Source organism: Bos javanicus, chromosome 25 (genome assembly GCF_032452875.1).
Source record: "Bos javanicus breed banteng chromosome 25, ARS-OSU_banteng_1.0, whole genome shotgun sequence".
NCBI lineage: Eukaryota > Metazoa > Chordata > Mammalia > Artiodactyla > Bovidae > Bos > Bos javanicus.
In genome coordinates this window covers 35740629-35756715 of record NC_083892.1, presented here as the reverse complement: position 1 = coordinate 35756715, position 16087 = coordinate 35740629, and the positions used below count along the sequence as shown (strand labels likewise).

Genomic DNA, 16087 nt, shown 5'->3' with positions numbered 1-16087 from the left:
GTATGTGTATGTGTGTGTGTGTGTATATCTATATATATATAGTACAACATAGACCTCCCCAAATTCTCCCCCAAAATTGCTGGGGCCATGGTTAGCTGGGTCTTGCCACTTTATTGACAACAAAGGTCTCAGGCTTTGCTGGGACTTCCTGGGGGTCTGACATTAGGCAGCCTCTGCCTTTGAGATGAGGGTGGATGAATGTACAGGGCTAGAGGCTGCTCAGTGCTGGGAACTTAGCCTCAGTCCAGGGCACGGTTCTGCTCTTAGGAGTTACAGCTGGTCATACACAGGTTGTAGAAGGAGTGGGGGTCAAAGGCTGTGCTTACCTCTTGCCAGCCCACCCAACCAGCAGCCTGTAGTTCACTGGGGTTCTTCGGAGCACCCCAGCAGTGAGGGTCCAACACCAGGACGTAAGCTTCGGTGCCTGGGCCCAGGCATACTCCCAGCAAGGCCTTGGACTGGGCATCTGCATCTCCGCCAACCATTACAGGCCCCCCACCCCCCGCGAAGTGGGAGTACAGCCTCTCCAGTTCCCCGTGAAGCCCTGCTCCACGGGGAACGTGACACAGCCGCCCTTGGGGCCCCCCGAAGTGGTCCAGGCAGAGGCTGGCTTCTACACAGCCGATCCAGCTCTGAGAGCCCCGGAACCCGGGGGGCTTGTCGCCCATGTCCTCCAGGGCCGCCTGCACTGCACCCAGTTCGGGTACACCCACGGGCAGGCCCTCTGGCCATGAGAACAGCGTCTGCAGAGTGCGGTAGCCACATCCCCAGCCGCGGTCGTCCACTCCGTCGCAGCCGTAGTGGTAGTAGAGGTAGTGGCCCGAGAGGAGGGCCAGGCGGGTGGGGCCGCGGCCGGGCAGGGCCAGGCCCAGATGGACGTCCTTCAGCAGCTCCAGGACGGTGGGCGGGAGCGGCGGTTGTTGGGCCAGGCAGGTGCGTCCTCCAGGCAGTGAGGCGCGAACTCCAGGTTCCAGCGCTCCTTCTCCGCCCCGAGTCTAGGGCTGACCGCAGGCAGTACCGGCGCAAGGGCCCTGGGATCGCTCGTCCGGCCCCTGGTAGCAGCGCATGGCGCGATCGCGGCGGTGAAGACCAAGCAGGTCCTCGGGTCTCCCACAATGCACCGCCGCGCCCGCGCCGCCGGCCTCACTGCGCAGGCGTGAGCTCCTACTCGCCGGCGGGCCCTACCGGCTGCGGCTGGGAAGACGGTACGCTGCGCCCAGCTTCCTCTCCCCGCTCCGACTTTAGCACCCACCCCTTTATTCACTCCGCCCAGTGGTTGGAGCGTTCTGCCCGGACCCCGACTCCCCAGTCGCGCACACTCCCGTGGCTGTTAACAGTTTATTGGCAGCCCAGAGGGCGAAGGCACCGCGGGGGAGGGGGCTCGGCCCGAGGCATGCAGAGGGCCGGGAGCCCCAGGGGAAAGTCGGGGGTGGGTGGGCAGGGTCTAGGGATCCTCCGTGTAATATCCCAGCCCATAAATAAATAGTATATACAGCTGAGGGGCCAGGCACAGCGGGCAGGGCAGGGGATGTGAGGGTCCCGCCTGGGTCACAGGTCTGAGCAGCGATCCTGCTTGCTGTAATGGTCAAACTGGTTCTTCCAGTGCACCATGTAGGAGCTCCAGCGATGGAACTCGGCCTTCCACTGGCGCTCCGCCTCGTCCAGTGTGTCTGCGGCCAGAGTGCCCGGCAGGTGGGTGGGGGGAGGACATGGGGAAGAAGGGGAACGGACATGCGGGAGTTGGAGATGGGGTAGCGTGAGTTCAGAGAGGACACGGAGAATGCAGGCGACCACGTGGGGTGGTGGAAAGAGGATCAGGAGAATATGCGAAAGACAAGACCAGAGGGCGGGCGAGGGTAGAGGCGGAGCCAGAGAAGGATGGCGGTAAGGAGGAGGGAGGGGAAGAAGATGACCGGAAGACAGGAGGACCGAAGGGATCAGAGGAGGAGGTCCGTGGGTTGGTGGGGAAAAGAGAAGAGACAGAAATGGTTGGCGTTTATAGCTCCACTAGGGGGTGCTATCTAGCCCCAGGGCCTCCCTCACCCCCCAACACCGAGCTCAGGCTCCAGAGAATAATTTTATATAAAAAAAGAAAATTGGCTTTTTCATTTCCATTTAAACAATGAAGGTGTGTGGGTCCCTGAGATGGGTCGTAGGTGTACCGCCTCCCGCCCCTCCTCCCGCCCTTCCCTGTCTAGTTTCAGTTTCTCGGTTTGAGGAGGGAGGGGGGGCGCTGGGTCGGAGATCCCTGAATGAGGCCCTTCCCCACGATCCGACCACTCTTTAGAGGAGGGGGTGGGCGGCCCTGAGGCCGGAGTGGGGAGAGGCCGTGGTCACAGCCGCAGGAGCCGGGAGAGGAGGAGAAAGAGGAGGAGAAGGAGGGGCAGGGGGAGGCCGGGCCTGGGCCTCGGCGCCGCCTCCCCGTGGGCGGGGCCTGAGCAGGTGCAGGGGGCCTCCGAGGCTGGGGGGAGAAGAGAGGGGTTACACCCGGCCGGCTCCCAATCCCCTCACTCTCTTTCTCCAAGCCCCTTTACGCCCCCTGCTCCCCCGTTCCGCCCAACCCCTGCCCGCAGGCCCCGGCGTACCGGTGGCGCTGAGTAGTTTGGGCAGGAAGCGATTCCAGAAAGCGCAGGCCTGGGCTCGCAGCCCTCGCCGCACCTCTAGAGGCCGCAGATTCAGGCTCACGTACTGCTGCGCTCCCGCCGTATACGGTGGCCACTGTGGGGCTTTGGGGTCCCGGGGGTCATTGGGGTCTCTGCGGAAGGAAAGGGGAGGCTCAGCCCTTGGGGTCTGAGGAATGGAGATGGGGAGTAAGAGGGGGCAGCCTGCTTCCTGACCCCTGCCCTGCCCTCTTAGGCTCCCGGGAGAGCCCATCCCCTTCCTCCCACCACCTCATTAATCCTTTCTCTTTTCCAATATGCTCTGTCCTCTGAGGTCTTTCCCTTCCTCCTGCCCTCCCTCTTTCTGTTCCTATTCTTGTTCTTTGGTGTGGTTTTTTTTTTTTTTTTTTTTGCCACACTCTGCATACAGTAGTTCCACACCCTCTGCTGTGGAAGCCGAAAGTCTTAACCACTGGCCCATCAGGGAACTCCCCGTTGTTCCTCTTCTTTACCCTCAATTATTTGTTCCATCTTTGTTTCTCCCATTTAAAAAATTGCTATGATTTACTGGGCCCTTTCTCTATAACCAGGCCCAGTCATAGCTCTAAAAACATTACTTCTGCTGACACCCAGGTGATGGGGATATTTATGGTCCCCTTCTTCAGACGGCTAATAAAAGTCATCACTGGTCCAGCTGATGCAGTTCTACAGTCCATGCTCCTATCTGCTATGGTGACTCCTTTATCCCTCTGCCCTGTCTTTGTATCATCAGGACCTTGCCTTCCTCCTTCCCTTCTCTCGGGGTCTCCTTTATCATTCTTTCTCTCCCTCTTTGTCTCCTTTCCTTTGTGAACTCTTTGGCCTTTTGTTTCTGTGCCTGCTTATCTCCCCCTCTGTCTGTTTATCCCTGGCTCCTGGAGGCCCTCCTTCCCTCAGCACCGCTGACCCTGTGCGGGCGAAGTTGGCCCAGTATCTCATCAGTCGCTGGGCAAAGGTTCTCTCCTCGATGGTGTAGTTGAGCGAGGGTTCCAGGGGGAGCCCGAAGATGAACTCGATCTCGTAGCCGTGGGGCACCCCCATCCAGAGGGGCCAGGAGAGCGTGGATGCACGGTGTTCAAAGATGTAGGCATAGACACGAGCGCCCTGAGCAGCCAGTCGCCCAGCCAGCTGGGCCACGGGGCACACGACGTTGTGGTCACCCACCACATCACTCAAGGCCTCCCTCAGGCGTGCTGGGTCCTCAGGGTGCAGCCAGTCTGTGTAATGCAGGACCACAGCCTCGGCAGCCAGGTCACTTGCCTGGGGGACCCCGACCCGCACCCCGGCCAGGAACTGGGCCCGGCTGATGAGAGACTCGTTGTCTTTGCTGAAGCCTGGGGCCCCATAAACCAGAAAATAGGAGCCCTCATCCTTCACCACACCCACCAGCACCTGGGGGGACAGGATGGAGGGATGGGGCGGGGCAGGGGAAGCACACACAGACAGGCAGACAGAAACACATGGACAAAGAGCCAGAGAGATGAAGAGTTACAGACCCGGAACCAGGAAGGAAGAGTTTGAGATTGGGGAAGGGAAAGAGAGAAAGAGAAAATATACCCACATTTCCTTTCCTCTCTGTCCCTCTGACCACCCTGGGATGGAGCCCTCAGGGAAGAGGAGGGGGCCATGGGTCCCAGAAGCCCGGGCCTTTGGGAGTGGGTCTGGAGGCACCCTCATGCCTGGGTCCCCAAGGGGAGGGGCGGGTGGGAGAACAGGCCTAGACGAACCAGCTCCACCCACTCTAGCCACTAGTCACCTGCAGGCCATGGAAGTCTCCAGCATTGATGAGGGCCTCAGGTGTGTCACTGAGGAAGTCTCCGTCCACCACAGGCACGAAGGAGAAGCGGAAGACGCTTTCCTGAGGCAGCACGCGCCACTCATGGTCCACCAGGTCCTGAGCTGGCCGTGCCCGCAGGCAGGCCACCAGCTCTGTGTCATTGCCACCAGCCCCACCCGGGGGACAGCCCACAAGGCGGGCCAGCAGTGTGGCCCTCCGGCGGGCCTCTCCTACGCCCACCGTGGCCCAGGGCCCATTGGGTGCCCCGCTCTGCAGCACGGCCCTGTGGAACAGGCCCCGGCTGGGTGGGGACAGCAGGTGCATGCCCACAGAAGCGGCACCTGCACTTTCCCCAAACAGAGTCACTGATGTTGGGTCCCCCCCGAAGGCTGCCACATTCTCCTGCACCCACTGCAGTGCCAGCCTCTGATCCAGTAGCCCCACATTGCCTGGGGCCTCCCGGCTCCCCGGCAGGGCCAAGAAGCCAAAGGCGCCCACCCGGTAGTTCATGGACACCAGCACAGTCCCCTCAGCCTGGGTCAGGAAGCGGCCATCGTACACATCCAGGGAGGAGGCCCCGCTGTAGAAGCCACCCCCATAGATCCAGACGAGGACAGGGGTGGGGGACGAAGGCCGGGGATACGGTGTCCACACGTTGAGGTAGAGGCAGTCCTCACTCAGCTCACGGTTGGGGTTCCACATCTCAGTGCCCTCAAAGCCGGGGTACAAGGTGTCCACATACTGGTAACAGACGCTTTGGAAGGCCGTGGCACTCAGCACCCCTGGCCAGGGCCGCTTGGGCTCTGGTGGCAGAAAGCGACGGGGGCCCACAGGTGGCTCTGCGAAGGGGATGCCCAGAAAAGCAGAGACAGGGCCCCTGGGGGCCATTAGGCGGAGACCCCGCAGTCGGCCCCCGCGCACCATCACCAGCAGCTCTGGGTCCTCTGGGCCCTCGGCCTCTGCCCCTCCTCCCAGAAGGAAGAGGAGGAGAAGGAGCGGGGGAGTCAGGGAGGGCGTGTGCAGGGGACACCACGGGGGCCTCATGGCTGCCAGGGCAGGCAGGCGTCTGCTGGGAGAAAGAAAGGCAGAGGCTGAAGGCTCAAGGCTGCCAGGAGGGAGGAGATGATTAGGTAACACTCTTGCCCAGGGGTTATCACTGAGCTGCAGAGGAGGTGGGGCAGTTTGGCAGAGAGGAGGAGAGAGTGGAGGGAGGGAGGAAGACAGGCAGAGACAAGGACATAGAAGAAGCTAGAGGGGACAGAGATCAGGCACACGCGTGCGTGCACACACACACACACACACACACACACACACACACATAGACAAATGCAGGGAACAGAGACAGACCTGCCCAGCAACACCCTCCCCTGCGAGGCAGAACCCACTGCCCTCACCTCCTTCCCCCAGTGGAGTGCCTTGGGCCCAGTGGAGGCACCACAACTAGAGGCCGCAGGCCACCGACAGGGGCGGGGCCCTCACTGACGGGAGGCGCCCGATGGGGGAACTTGAGGTGGCGTGAAGGCGCAGCCTCTCCTGCAGTTGGCCAGGGCCGGGCCCTGGAGGGGTATGGGTTGGGCATTCACAGTGTGGGAGTCACAGGCTCCAGGGTACCCCAAATCCTGCATCCTCCATATCCTGCTCCACCCAGCCCCGCCTCATCCACTGTCTGACACAGCGCACTGGTACCGGCGGGTGCCAGTCTACTGCGCACCCCTCTCGCCTAGCTTCAGACAACAGGCTCGCCGGCCCTGGCCCCCCAGGACTCAAGTCCTCCATCCTCCCGATGCTGCGGTGCACGCTGCCGCCGGCGGGGGGCAGTAGAGACCGAGAAAAGGACGGCGCTCCCCGCCCCGAGTCCAGGAGCCGGGAACTTGGGGCGGGGGTCTGGGGGCTCGCGGGCATTGGCGAGGGGTCTGAAGGGCGAGCCGGGACGCCTGTATTCTCGAAGCTCCGGAGATCCCCGGCTGCAGGGGCAGGGGCGCTATTTTGGGGCAGCAGCTGCTGTGGTTCCGGCATCTCCAGCCAAGGGATCAAAATTCCCCGGGTCGGAACTCCCCCCCTCTCCCGCCGGTCACCCCTCACCCAGTCCTCGCCGTCCTGAGCTGGGTGGTGGTGATGGAGATTAACTAGGAAACCCGAGTGGGGCTAATTATAACTCGGGGCTTCCGCTAAGCCTCCCCTATCCCCAAAATAGAGACGGAGTCCCCGCGGGAGGGGGACGCCTGCGTCTGGGAGGGGGCTTCGGCTGGCGCTGCGCAGGGGCACTGGGGTCGCGGGATCCCCGAGGACCCAGCCGCGCTCCAGGAACCTGCGCAGCTCAGATTCCGCCCCCAAGCTGGGGGCATCTTCCGGGGGGCTCCGGACTTGGGAGAGAGCAGGGGCAGCGGCGGTCGGGGGTCCCCACAGGAATTCGGGAGCAGAAGCCGCGGCGGGCCCTGCGGGCTGCCGTCTCCCGCGCGGGCAACCGTAAGTATGCGGCGGCGGCGAGGGAAGAGTTAAGGATGAGTGTGGGGCGGCGGGGGGCGTCGCTGGGCAGGCCCTGGGGCGCGGGGGGCGTCCCGTTTTGGGGGCCTGGGTCCCTCGGGGAGCTCACCGTACCCGGGCCGCGGGATGGACCGCTGCCCGGAGTGGTGGTGGTGGGGGTCCCGGGTGGGGCGGGAGACTCACCTGAGGCGGCCGGGCCGGGCCGGGCCGGGCCACGCCGGGAGCTGGAGGCGGCCGATGTTCCCCGGCGCAGGCTGAGCCGACTCTGACAGCCGCCGCCTCCGGCCCCCCGCACACACCCCCTCCGGGCCGCTCGGCGCCCCCGCCCGCCCCCGCCCCTTGTCTCCGCCCCCGCCCCTCCCCGCCTTCCTCGGCTGCCACCTCCCCTCCCTCTCCCTCCCTCCGAGCCCAGACCCAGAGACCCCGGGGCCCAGACGGACTCCAGTGACAGACGCCGACAGACGGACAGACACGCGCTGACAGACACGACCGCAAGAGCCTCAGCGGCGGAGCAGACACCCACAGGGACAGGCAGAGGGACAGAAGAAGCCCGCGGAGACAGACACGTGTGGACGGCCTCCTGCAGTGACAGCCGGAGACAAACGCAGTGACCGACACTCACGGACGGACGGACGGACACACTTGGACAAGTCGGGGCTGGGGGCCGAATAAATGAGCATCCCTGGCCACGACAGCGCAGGGGTGGCGGGAGGACCAGCATGCGAAAACTTGGCTGACGACCCTCTCAGGGGGCCGGGTAACACTAGTGCAGGAAAGGTGACACCTGTGGGAATGAGGCTGTGAACAGATCAGAACGCGATAGGAAGTGGACCCCTGAAGAGGGAGGAGACCCCTCGCGGGAGGGAAAGGTGACCCCGGGACGCCCGACAAGGAAGGCCAATGTGGTTGCAACGCGAAGAGGCTGAGGGGCGAGGCAGCATTCCGCCGCCGCCGCCGCCGCAGTGGAAACTTCCGGAACCCCCGCGGGTGGGTTCGCGCCGGTTCCCTGACGGGTGACCTCGGACTTTCGTCACGAGGGTCCGCTCGGGGCATGACATCACCAGGCCAGGCTCTCATTGGTCGCCGCGGCCGGCAGGTGGGAGCGGCCTGGCCCGGGCGCCCCTAGCCGGGTCGGAGGGGCCTGAGCCGCACAGACCACCCGCCCCCCTCCCCCCCAGCCAGGTCCCGCCCTATAGGGAGTCACCCAAGGGGACTGTGCGGCCACGGCGGCGTCCCCGCGCCCGAGGTGAGGTGGAAAAAGTGGGCAGCGGTGTGCTCACGCGAGCGCGCCGCACGTAAGCCCCTTCCTCTCCTGGGGCCGCCGGCTCGGGAGCCCGCTCACTGCGTGGGAGAACGGCCGACGCGGGCGAGCTTCGGGGTGAGCGTGCGCGTGCACGCGCGCGCGGCGGTGCGAGGCCATGTGGGGTGGGCACGCGCGCACGCTCACTTGGCTGCCGAGCTCTCCTCAGCGCCCTAAGTCGCCGTCAGACGTCGCTAGGGCCCGGGGAGGCGGGGGAGGGGTGGGGAGGGTCTCGGGGTCTCGCGAGGACCGCGGGAATCCAGAGCCGTGCCCCGCCCGGGGCCGCTCGTTCACGGCTCTCCAAGCTGGGCGGCCCCCAATCTGCCCGCCCATCACGCGGGAACAAACACCGGCCCTTGCTAGCGCGGGACCCGGTGCTGGGTCCACGTTCCGCTTGCGGGCGGCGGCCGCCAGGTGGCGCGGAATGCAGCCTCTCCGGCCTCGGAAACTGGAGGCCTTTGCGGGTGGTGTAGGTGCCGCTCCCGAACCGTCTGTGCCACGCGGGCACCTCACTTGACTTCTCTGGTCATGAGGTCCTAGGCTGGAGCACGGAGATAAGGGAGATGAATCACAGCTTATAGCCTGGGGTTATGAACTACTGATAGCTTAGAAAGTGAAAAGAGAAGGGCATGTTCTCAGAGTAGACTGCTTGCTCTTGCCCACTTGTGGGGCAGTACCTGTGGAGTAATCCATGGCCGGTAAGGCCAAGGCAGGTTGTGGAGCTTTCTGAAGCCAGTCAGAACTTTATTTTTTTGGGAGGGGGTGGAATATGGAAGGTCAGCCAGTAGGAGAGGGAAGGGGAATTTGCCTCTGAAGATGCTCGAGATTCGGGGGCGGGAAGGGGTTGCAACGTTATGTCATCACTCTCTCCTCCTACCCCAGGCGTGGAGAGGGCAGGGCCAGAGCTGCAGTAGGGAGATGGAAGGAAGGGCAGGTAGGCAGGCCGGTAGTGGGGTAGGTGGGGGATCCGAGGAGGGTGTTCTGTTCTTGGAGCCCCTACTGTGCTTCTCCAGGCGCTAGGGGGAGTTGAATGTCCAGTCAGAGGAATCTGCAAGTCTTCGTGGGGTCCTGGGGCTCGCAGGCCCTGTGCCTCAGCAGTAGGTGCTGCAGAAAGAGGCCCCTGCTCTGGGAGATGTGCGAGGGGCCACCGGGCATCCTCAGCCTGCAGTCTGTCCTAGGATTGTGAGAATGGAGGAGACCATGTAGGTTGTGTCCCCCATCTCAGAGAATTTTAAAATTAGCAGCGGACCACCAGAGAGAGCCAGGATAAAGGGTGCAGGTGTTGGGAGATCCACAGGGCATTGGAGCCAGCCCTGGACCAGGTTTTTAGTGTTCTGCTGACTGGCAGGGAGGTCTCTGCAGGGGCCCCACTGCTCTGGGCCTCAGTTTCCGAACTTGTCAAAAGATGGATTGGACCTCAGTATACGTCAGAATCACAGGGCCACTTAGAGGGGCTGATCCATCAGGTATTAAGTGGAGTCTTTAAGTAGGCATTTTAACAAGTGGCCAGGGCAGATCCGTGAGGAGAGGACCACAGGAGGACAAATGCTGGATGAGGTGCCCCCCCAGAGGGGCCAGACTGACTTCCTTGGGATCAACAGGCTGTGTAGGTCAGTAGGAGGTGCTGTGGGCAGTCAGCGGATATAAGAACTAACAGGGAGTCCTCTGGCCACCAAGCTAGATGGACAAGGACTTGAGCCTATTCTTTAAATCGGATAGAACTTCTGGGAACAATTCCTCTTTTTACCTTGAGCCTCCCCCCAAGCTTTGTCAACATGGGGACCTCACCTGTCTAGCCATGACACCTGTCCCTCCTTAGTCCAACAAGGTCACCTCCCCAGTGTCCTCTGTGATCCCACTCTCGGGCATAACCACCACTACAGAGATGTGCTGATCCATTTCTTCCTTCACCATGTCTGTTTATTCAGGATTCAGTCAGGCTCCTACCACCAGTGATGCCAACTCTACTTCCCTTGCGCCTCTGTCTCCCATGTTTGCTAATACAGGAGACCCCTACTTCCATTATAGCCCTTGCCCCACCTCTGCCAACAAGACAGAAAACCACACTATAATGGCTTGAATGAAATGTAATGGAAATGTACTTCTCTCTTAGACAAAAGGGACCCAGAAGCAGGCCATTCAGGGTTGGCAGGCTGTCCTTGATATCAGGGACCTGGTTCCTTTACAGAGAATTTTGTTACCTGTCTTCAGTATGTAGCTTTAACTGCATGGTATAATGTGGCTGCTGGAGCATCAGCCATCACATCTACATTCCCAGCCAGCAGGAAGGAGGAAGGTCTGAAGAAAAGGTCATCGCTCTTCCCTTTAAGGACATTTCTTGGGAATCACAGACACAGCACTTCGGTTTATATCCCACTGGCCAGAACTTAATCCTAAGGTCATAACTGGCTATACAGGAAGTTCAGAGATATAGTTTTTGTTCTGGATGACTGTGTACTCATCTAAAGCGTGGCTGTCCTAAGGAAGAAGAGGGAGCAGATACCAGGGATACTGAGGTTTGCCAAACCCCACAATGGCCTCCTTCGCCTCTGTCAGTGCAAGACTGAAACACACGTCTAAAATGTTTCAACTCAGGAATGATGTCCCCCACCCTGTACCCCCATCCTCACCCCTCCTTTTTTTTGGCTATACCCCAGGACTTACGGGATATAAGATCCCTAACCAGGGATTGTGGAGAAGGCAATAGCACCCCACTCCAGTACTCTTGCCTGGAAAATCCCATGGACAGAGGAGCCTGGTAGGCTGCAGTCCATGGGGTCGAGAAGAGTTGGATACGACTGAGCGACTTCACTTTGACTTTTCACTTTCATGTATTGGAGAAGGAAATGGCAACCCACTCCAGTGTTCTTGCCTGGAGAATCCGAGGGATGGGGGAGCCTGGTGGGCTGCTGTCCATTGGATCGCACAGAGTTGGACACGACTGAAGCGACTTAGCAGCAGCAGCAGCAACCAGGGATTGAACACTGAGCCCAGGGCAGTGAAAGCAGGAAGTCCTACCCACTGGACCTCCAGGGACTCCTGCCCATCCCACTTCTTTCATGAACATCCCCACCCTGCAATTTCTGTGACTTGGGACCTCTGCTAAACCCGGCTGCTTCTGCAGGGATATGTACTAGTTCTTGGGCATTGGGCAAGGGTCTGGTGGGGGCTGGGGTGCTGCTGCCACAGCCGCTGGTAGCAATGAGCTGAGGGACTTGGTGACGTGCTCCCTCTCCCGGAGGAGGCCGGTGAGCGCACTGGGCGTGGGGATGAGGGCGGTCAAGGGGTTCCAGATGCTGAGCCCGCACTCGGGTCCTCCCACCATCCCCATGCTTGTGCTCGGAGCGAGACTGTGCTGCGGGTTCAGGCTAAGGATGCCCTCTAGGATTGCCCCCACCTCAGGCTGGAGGGCGCCTGACGTGACTTCTGCCCTAACCCGCATTAAGCCGTGTGGTTGAGCCCCAGAGTTGGGCTCCTAAGCCATGCAAGAAAGAGACCCTCCTCCCCTCTCTCCACCCTGCCTTGCGACCCTATCTGAAGGTTGGCCTAAAATTCATTCTTGCTCCAAGTGACATCATTTCATGATTCCTTGTTGGATTCATTCATCCATCCTGTTTGTACCTTTCCCCTCTTTTGGCAGTTTTGAGCATTTCACACTTTTAGTCAGTCTCTGGATAGTCTAATTTTATTTTCACATTTCTGTTAACTATTTAACTTGTGTAGTTGCTAAGTTGTGTCTGACTCTTTGCCATCCTATGGACAGTGGGCCACCAGGCTCCTCTCTCCATGGACTTTCCCAGGCAAGAATACTGGAGTGGGTTGCCATTTCCTTCTCCAGGGGATCTGCCTGACCCAGGGATCAAACCTGCATCTCCTGCATTGGCAGGTGGATTCTTTACTGCTGAGCCACCAGGGAAGCCTGATATTTAACTAGTTTACGGTATGTCCCATGCAGTTCATCAAACATCCTTTATTCACCTTCCCTTCCTAGCCGAGGGCAGGGTGGAGTGGGGGTTTCATATCTTGCGCCCCAGATTGATTAATTATAAACATCAGTACGCTTCTCGGGTACTGATTTCTATCCAGAAACATACAGGTTCCGAAAGAAGTGAAATGTGTAATTTAATTCACAGTAAATGCATTTAGCCCCAGGTTATTATTTATCTGCTCTGTGTCAGAGTCCTGAAGGAACTCAGGATCTAGGAGTGTGACTCAGCACCCATCTGATGGATCCTAGAGCACTGACCTGTTGCCTTCTCAGGTCCTGGTTTCAAACAGGCTCCAGCCAACCCTGATGATGGCTTTGGTTTAAATGTTAGCAACGCATCTTGGCTGACTCCTTGGGAACAGCTGGCGAGGTTGAACGAAGTACCATCTATGTCTGACACCCAGGGAGCTCCTGTAAGTATTCCCAGCCGCTCCTGGCTGCCTGCAGGTATTAGCCAGCCAGTGAGAGTCAGCCCAAAGCAGGTTTCTTGAATGAACCTGGCTATGGTCCACCGACACTGAGCATTGGACCCAAGAGTGGTGCAGAGGACAGCAGGGCCTGCTGGGGCTGACTGCAGAGTTAGCCACATGGCCAGTGGTCCTTTGGACAGCTGGAGTCCCAAGTTGAACGTCCACAACATCAGGGACACCAGAGTGGGGTTGGTGAGTAGCCCAAACTCAGCATTACTTCCACATCAGCATTTACTAGCATTTGCTAGCCACTGGCCTGACCGCTTGGCAAAACACCATCGTATTTAATTCTTGCTCACAACATCCCAAAGGGATACATCCTGTAATCCTTACAAGGTAACAGACAGGAAACTGAAATTGACAGACAGAGAGGTTAAGCATTTGCTTCCTTTTATCAGCTGGTAAGGGGAGGCCCTGGGTTTTGGGTGGGAACTCTGGCCTGTGATGGAGTTGGCATGCTTTGGAGCCAGCCTCCTCTTCTGTGACTTACCATATGACCCATCGATCCCTCTCCTGGGTGTTGGCATTAGAAAAGTGAAATTTTCTGTTCTCATAGAAATGCCACGCATTGGAAACGATCCAAATGTTCATCCAGCAGTGAATGACTAAATAAACTGTGGTATAGCTACACCACAGAATAAGTCTGCGATAAAATGAAAGAACTGTTGTGCTCAGTCAGTCATGTCTGACTCTTTGCGACCCCGGGGACTGTAGCCTGCCAGGCTCCTCTGTCCATGGGATTTCCCAGGCAAGAATACTGGAGTGAGTTGCCATTTCCTACTCCAGGGGATCTTCCCAACCCAGGGATCGAGCCCGTGTCCCTTGCATCTCCTGCATTGGCAGGTGTATTCTTTACCACTAGTGCCACCTGGAAAGCCCGGATTGATATACCAATAACTTGGATGACTCCGAAAGGCATTATGCTGAGCGAAAGAAGCCAAACTCAAACGCTTCATTTATATGACTTCTCACAAAGACAAAGCTGCGGGAATAGTGGGCAGATTAGTAGTTTTCAGAAGCTCCGGGTGGGAAGAGGTTGTGACACAAGGAGTGCTGGAGGGAGGTCTTTGTTTGTTTTGAGTTTTTTCGCCATGTGCCATGTGGCACCCTAGTCCCCCATCAGGGATTGAACCTGCAACTCCTCTCACCAAAATTTTAATGTAAGAGTTGTAACCAGGATACTCTTTGGTTCTTAGATTCTTCCTCTTTTCCTTTGTATTGCAACTGTGTCTGTGAATCCACACACTGGATCTTTGCTGTTTTCAAAACATTGTGCTCTAACTGCTGGTGCACAGATTGTCAAAACTCTTAGCCTTGGATACCCTGGCAGATATTCCAAAGGAAAAAAAAATTATAGAAAGGAAATAAGGAATAAAAGGATTATAATAAACGAGAATAATATTATGACCTTCACTTTCTCATTTGCATTTGCCTATGGATGGAGGAGCCTGGTAGGCTGCAGTCCATGGGGTCCCGAAGAGTCAGACACGACTGAGCGACTTCACTTTCACTTTTCACTTTCATGCATTGGAGAAGGAAATGGCAACCCACTCCAGTGTTCTTGCCTGGAGAATCCAAGGGACGGGGGAGCCTGGTGGGCTGCCATCTCTGGGGTCACACAGAGTCGGACACAACTGAAAGCGACTTAGCAGCAGCAGTAGCAGGAAACTTTTGGCCATCAAAAGTTTCTGAATCGAGAAAAGAATTTCAAAAGAGTGAGCACATGTATTTACGTAACTGAATCACTTTGCTGTACACTTGAAACTAACACAACATTGTAAATCATCTGTACTCCAATAAAATTAAAATATTCAAAAAAGTTTCTGAATCACTTTGAGATGTATCTTTTATAAATAGCAGAGTTGGGTTTTTCTTTGTGTGCCAGTGTTAAAGTCTTTGAAATATAGGTGAACTCAATTAATTTTCTTTTATTATTTGACAGCTTTTTTTTCTTACATTTTCTCCCCTATTTTTTATAACTTAAAAACACTTTTATTGTTTGGACTCTGCTTTATTTTGTGTATGTTTCTCCTGATAATTTGGAATATTAAGTTATTTAACAATGGTTAGTGTTATAGAATATGTAACTTATAGCTGTAATTCTGCTTCTTTAGGAATTAATTCCCTACTATGAGCAATAATGAGATCAATATCTTGATACTTTTCTTCTTCTGCCTTCCCGCCCTCCCTTTGTTTCTATTTATTATTTTTTTATCTTATAATTTTTTAGTTTTTTTAGTATAATGGTTTTACATTGTTGTGTTAGATTCTGGTGTATAGCAAAGTGATTCACACACACACACACACATATATATACACACACACACATATATTTTCATATTCTTTTTCATTATAGGCTATTACAAGATACTGAATATAGTTCCCTGTGCCTTACAGTAGGACCTTATTGTTTATCTTCTTACCTGTTTTAACATTTTCCTTCGAACTGTTAAGTAGTTTTATAAATTTCAGTTCAGTTCAGTTCAGTCACTCAGTCGTGTCCGACTCTTTGCGACCCCATGAATCACAGCACACCAGGCCTCCCTGTCCATCACCAACTCCCGGAGTTCACCCAGACTCACGTCCATTGAGTCAGTGATGCCATCCAGCCATCTCATCCTCTGTCGTCCCCTTCTCCTCCTGCCCCCAATCCCTCCCCGCATCAGTCTTTTCCAATGAGTCAACTCTTCGCATCAGGTGGCCAAAGTACTGGAACCTCAGCTTTAGCATAATTCCTTCCAAAGAAATCCCAGGGCTGATCTCCTTTCAGAATGGACTGGTTGGATCTCCTTGCAGTCCAAGGGACTCTCAAGAGTCTTCTCCAACACCACAGTTCAAAGGTATCAATTCTTTGGCGCTCAGCCTTCTTCACAGTTCAACTCTCACATCCATACATGACCACAGGAAAAACCATAGCCTTGACTAGACGAACCTTTGTTGGCAAAGTAATGTCTCTGCTTTTCAATATGCTATCTAGGTTGGTCATAACTTTCCTTCCAAGGAGTAAGTGTCTTTTAATTTCATGGCTGCAGTCACCATCTGCGGTGATTTTGGAGCCCCAAAAAATAAAGTCTGACACTGTTTCCACTGTTTCCCCATCTATTTCCCATGAAGTGATGGGACCGGATGCCATGATCTTTGTTTTCTGAATGTTGAGCTTTAAGCCAACTTTTTCATTCTCCACTTTCACTTTCATCAAGAGGCTTTTTAGTTCCTCTTCACTTTCTGCCATAAGGGTGGTGTTATCTGCATATCTGAGGTTATTGATATTTCTCCTGGCAATCTTGATTCCAGCTTGTGTTTCTTCCAGACCAGCATTTCTCATGATGTACTCTGCATAGAAGTTAAATAAGCAGGGTGATAATATACAGCCTTGACGTACTCCTTTTCCTATTTGGAACCAGTCTGTTGTTCCATGTCCAGTTCTAA

At 56.7% G+C, this 16087-nt stretch overlaps 2 protein-coding genes across 10 annotated transcripts; both read right to left on the bottom strand.

The window, feature by feature from the left end:
- Window positions 1-91: 91 nt before the first annotated feature.
- UFSP1 (UFM1 specific peptidase 1 (inactive)) lies at window positions 92-1221 on the bottom strand. The gene has a single exon (XM_061402104.1). The coding sequence runs from the start codon at window positions 666-668 to the stop codon at window positions 264-266; it is 405 nt and encodes a 134-aa protein (XP_061258088.1). The 5' UTR covers window positions 669-1221; the 3' UTR covers window positions 92-263.
- Window positions 1222-1324: 103 nt separating this feature from the next.
- Window positions 1325-7214, bottom strand: ACHE (acetylcholinesterase (Yt blood group)). Of its 9 annotated transcripts, none has more exons than XM_061402069.1 (6): window positions 7084-7211; window positions 5811-5972; window positions 4396-5482; window positions 3547-4031; window positions 2586-2755; window positions 1325-1670 (listed from the first exon to the last, which is right to left on the bottom strand). In XM_061402069.1, exons 3-6 carry the CDS (start codon window positions 5458-5460, stop codon window positions 1549-1551), a joined length of 1842 nt encoding a protein of 613 aa, XP_061258053.1. In that variant the 5' UTR covers window positions 5461-5482; window positions 5811-5972; window positions 7084-7211; the 3' UTR covers window positions 1325-1548. The 9 variants fall into 9 exon arrangements, with proteins under 9 accessions (XP_061258053.1, XP_061258054.1, XP_061258051.1 ...); XM_061402073.1 differs by lacking the exon at window positions 1325-1670 and adding an exon at window positions 1914-2461 and having other exon boundaries at window positions 4396-5485; window positions 7084-7214; XM_061402070.1 differs by lacking the exon at window positions 5811-5972.
- Window positions 7215-16087: the final 8873 nt, after the last annotated feature.

What these genes read in the sequence shown, in the direction of transcription:
- UFSP1 (XM_061402104.1), bottom strand. Translation starts at nt 668, where the DNA reads ATGGGCGACAAGCCCCCCGGGTTCCGGGGCTCTCAGAGCTGGATCGGC.
- ACHE (XM_061402065.1), bottom strand. Translation starts at nt 5,995, where the DNA reads ATGCCCAACCCATACCCCTCCAGGGCCCGGCCCTGGCCAACTGCAGGA. An exon ending in GCCAACTTCGCCCGCACAGG is followed by an intron (nt 2,756 to 3,546) that starts GTCAGCGGTGCT and finishes TTCCTTCCGCAG; the next exon opens with AGACCCCAATGACCCCCGGG. An exon ending in CAAACTACTCAGCGCCACCG is followed by an intron (nt 2,462 to 2,585) that starts GTACGCCGGGGC and finishes TTCTCCCCCCAG; the next exon opens with CCTCGGAGGCCCCCTGCACC.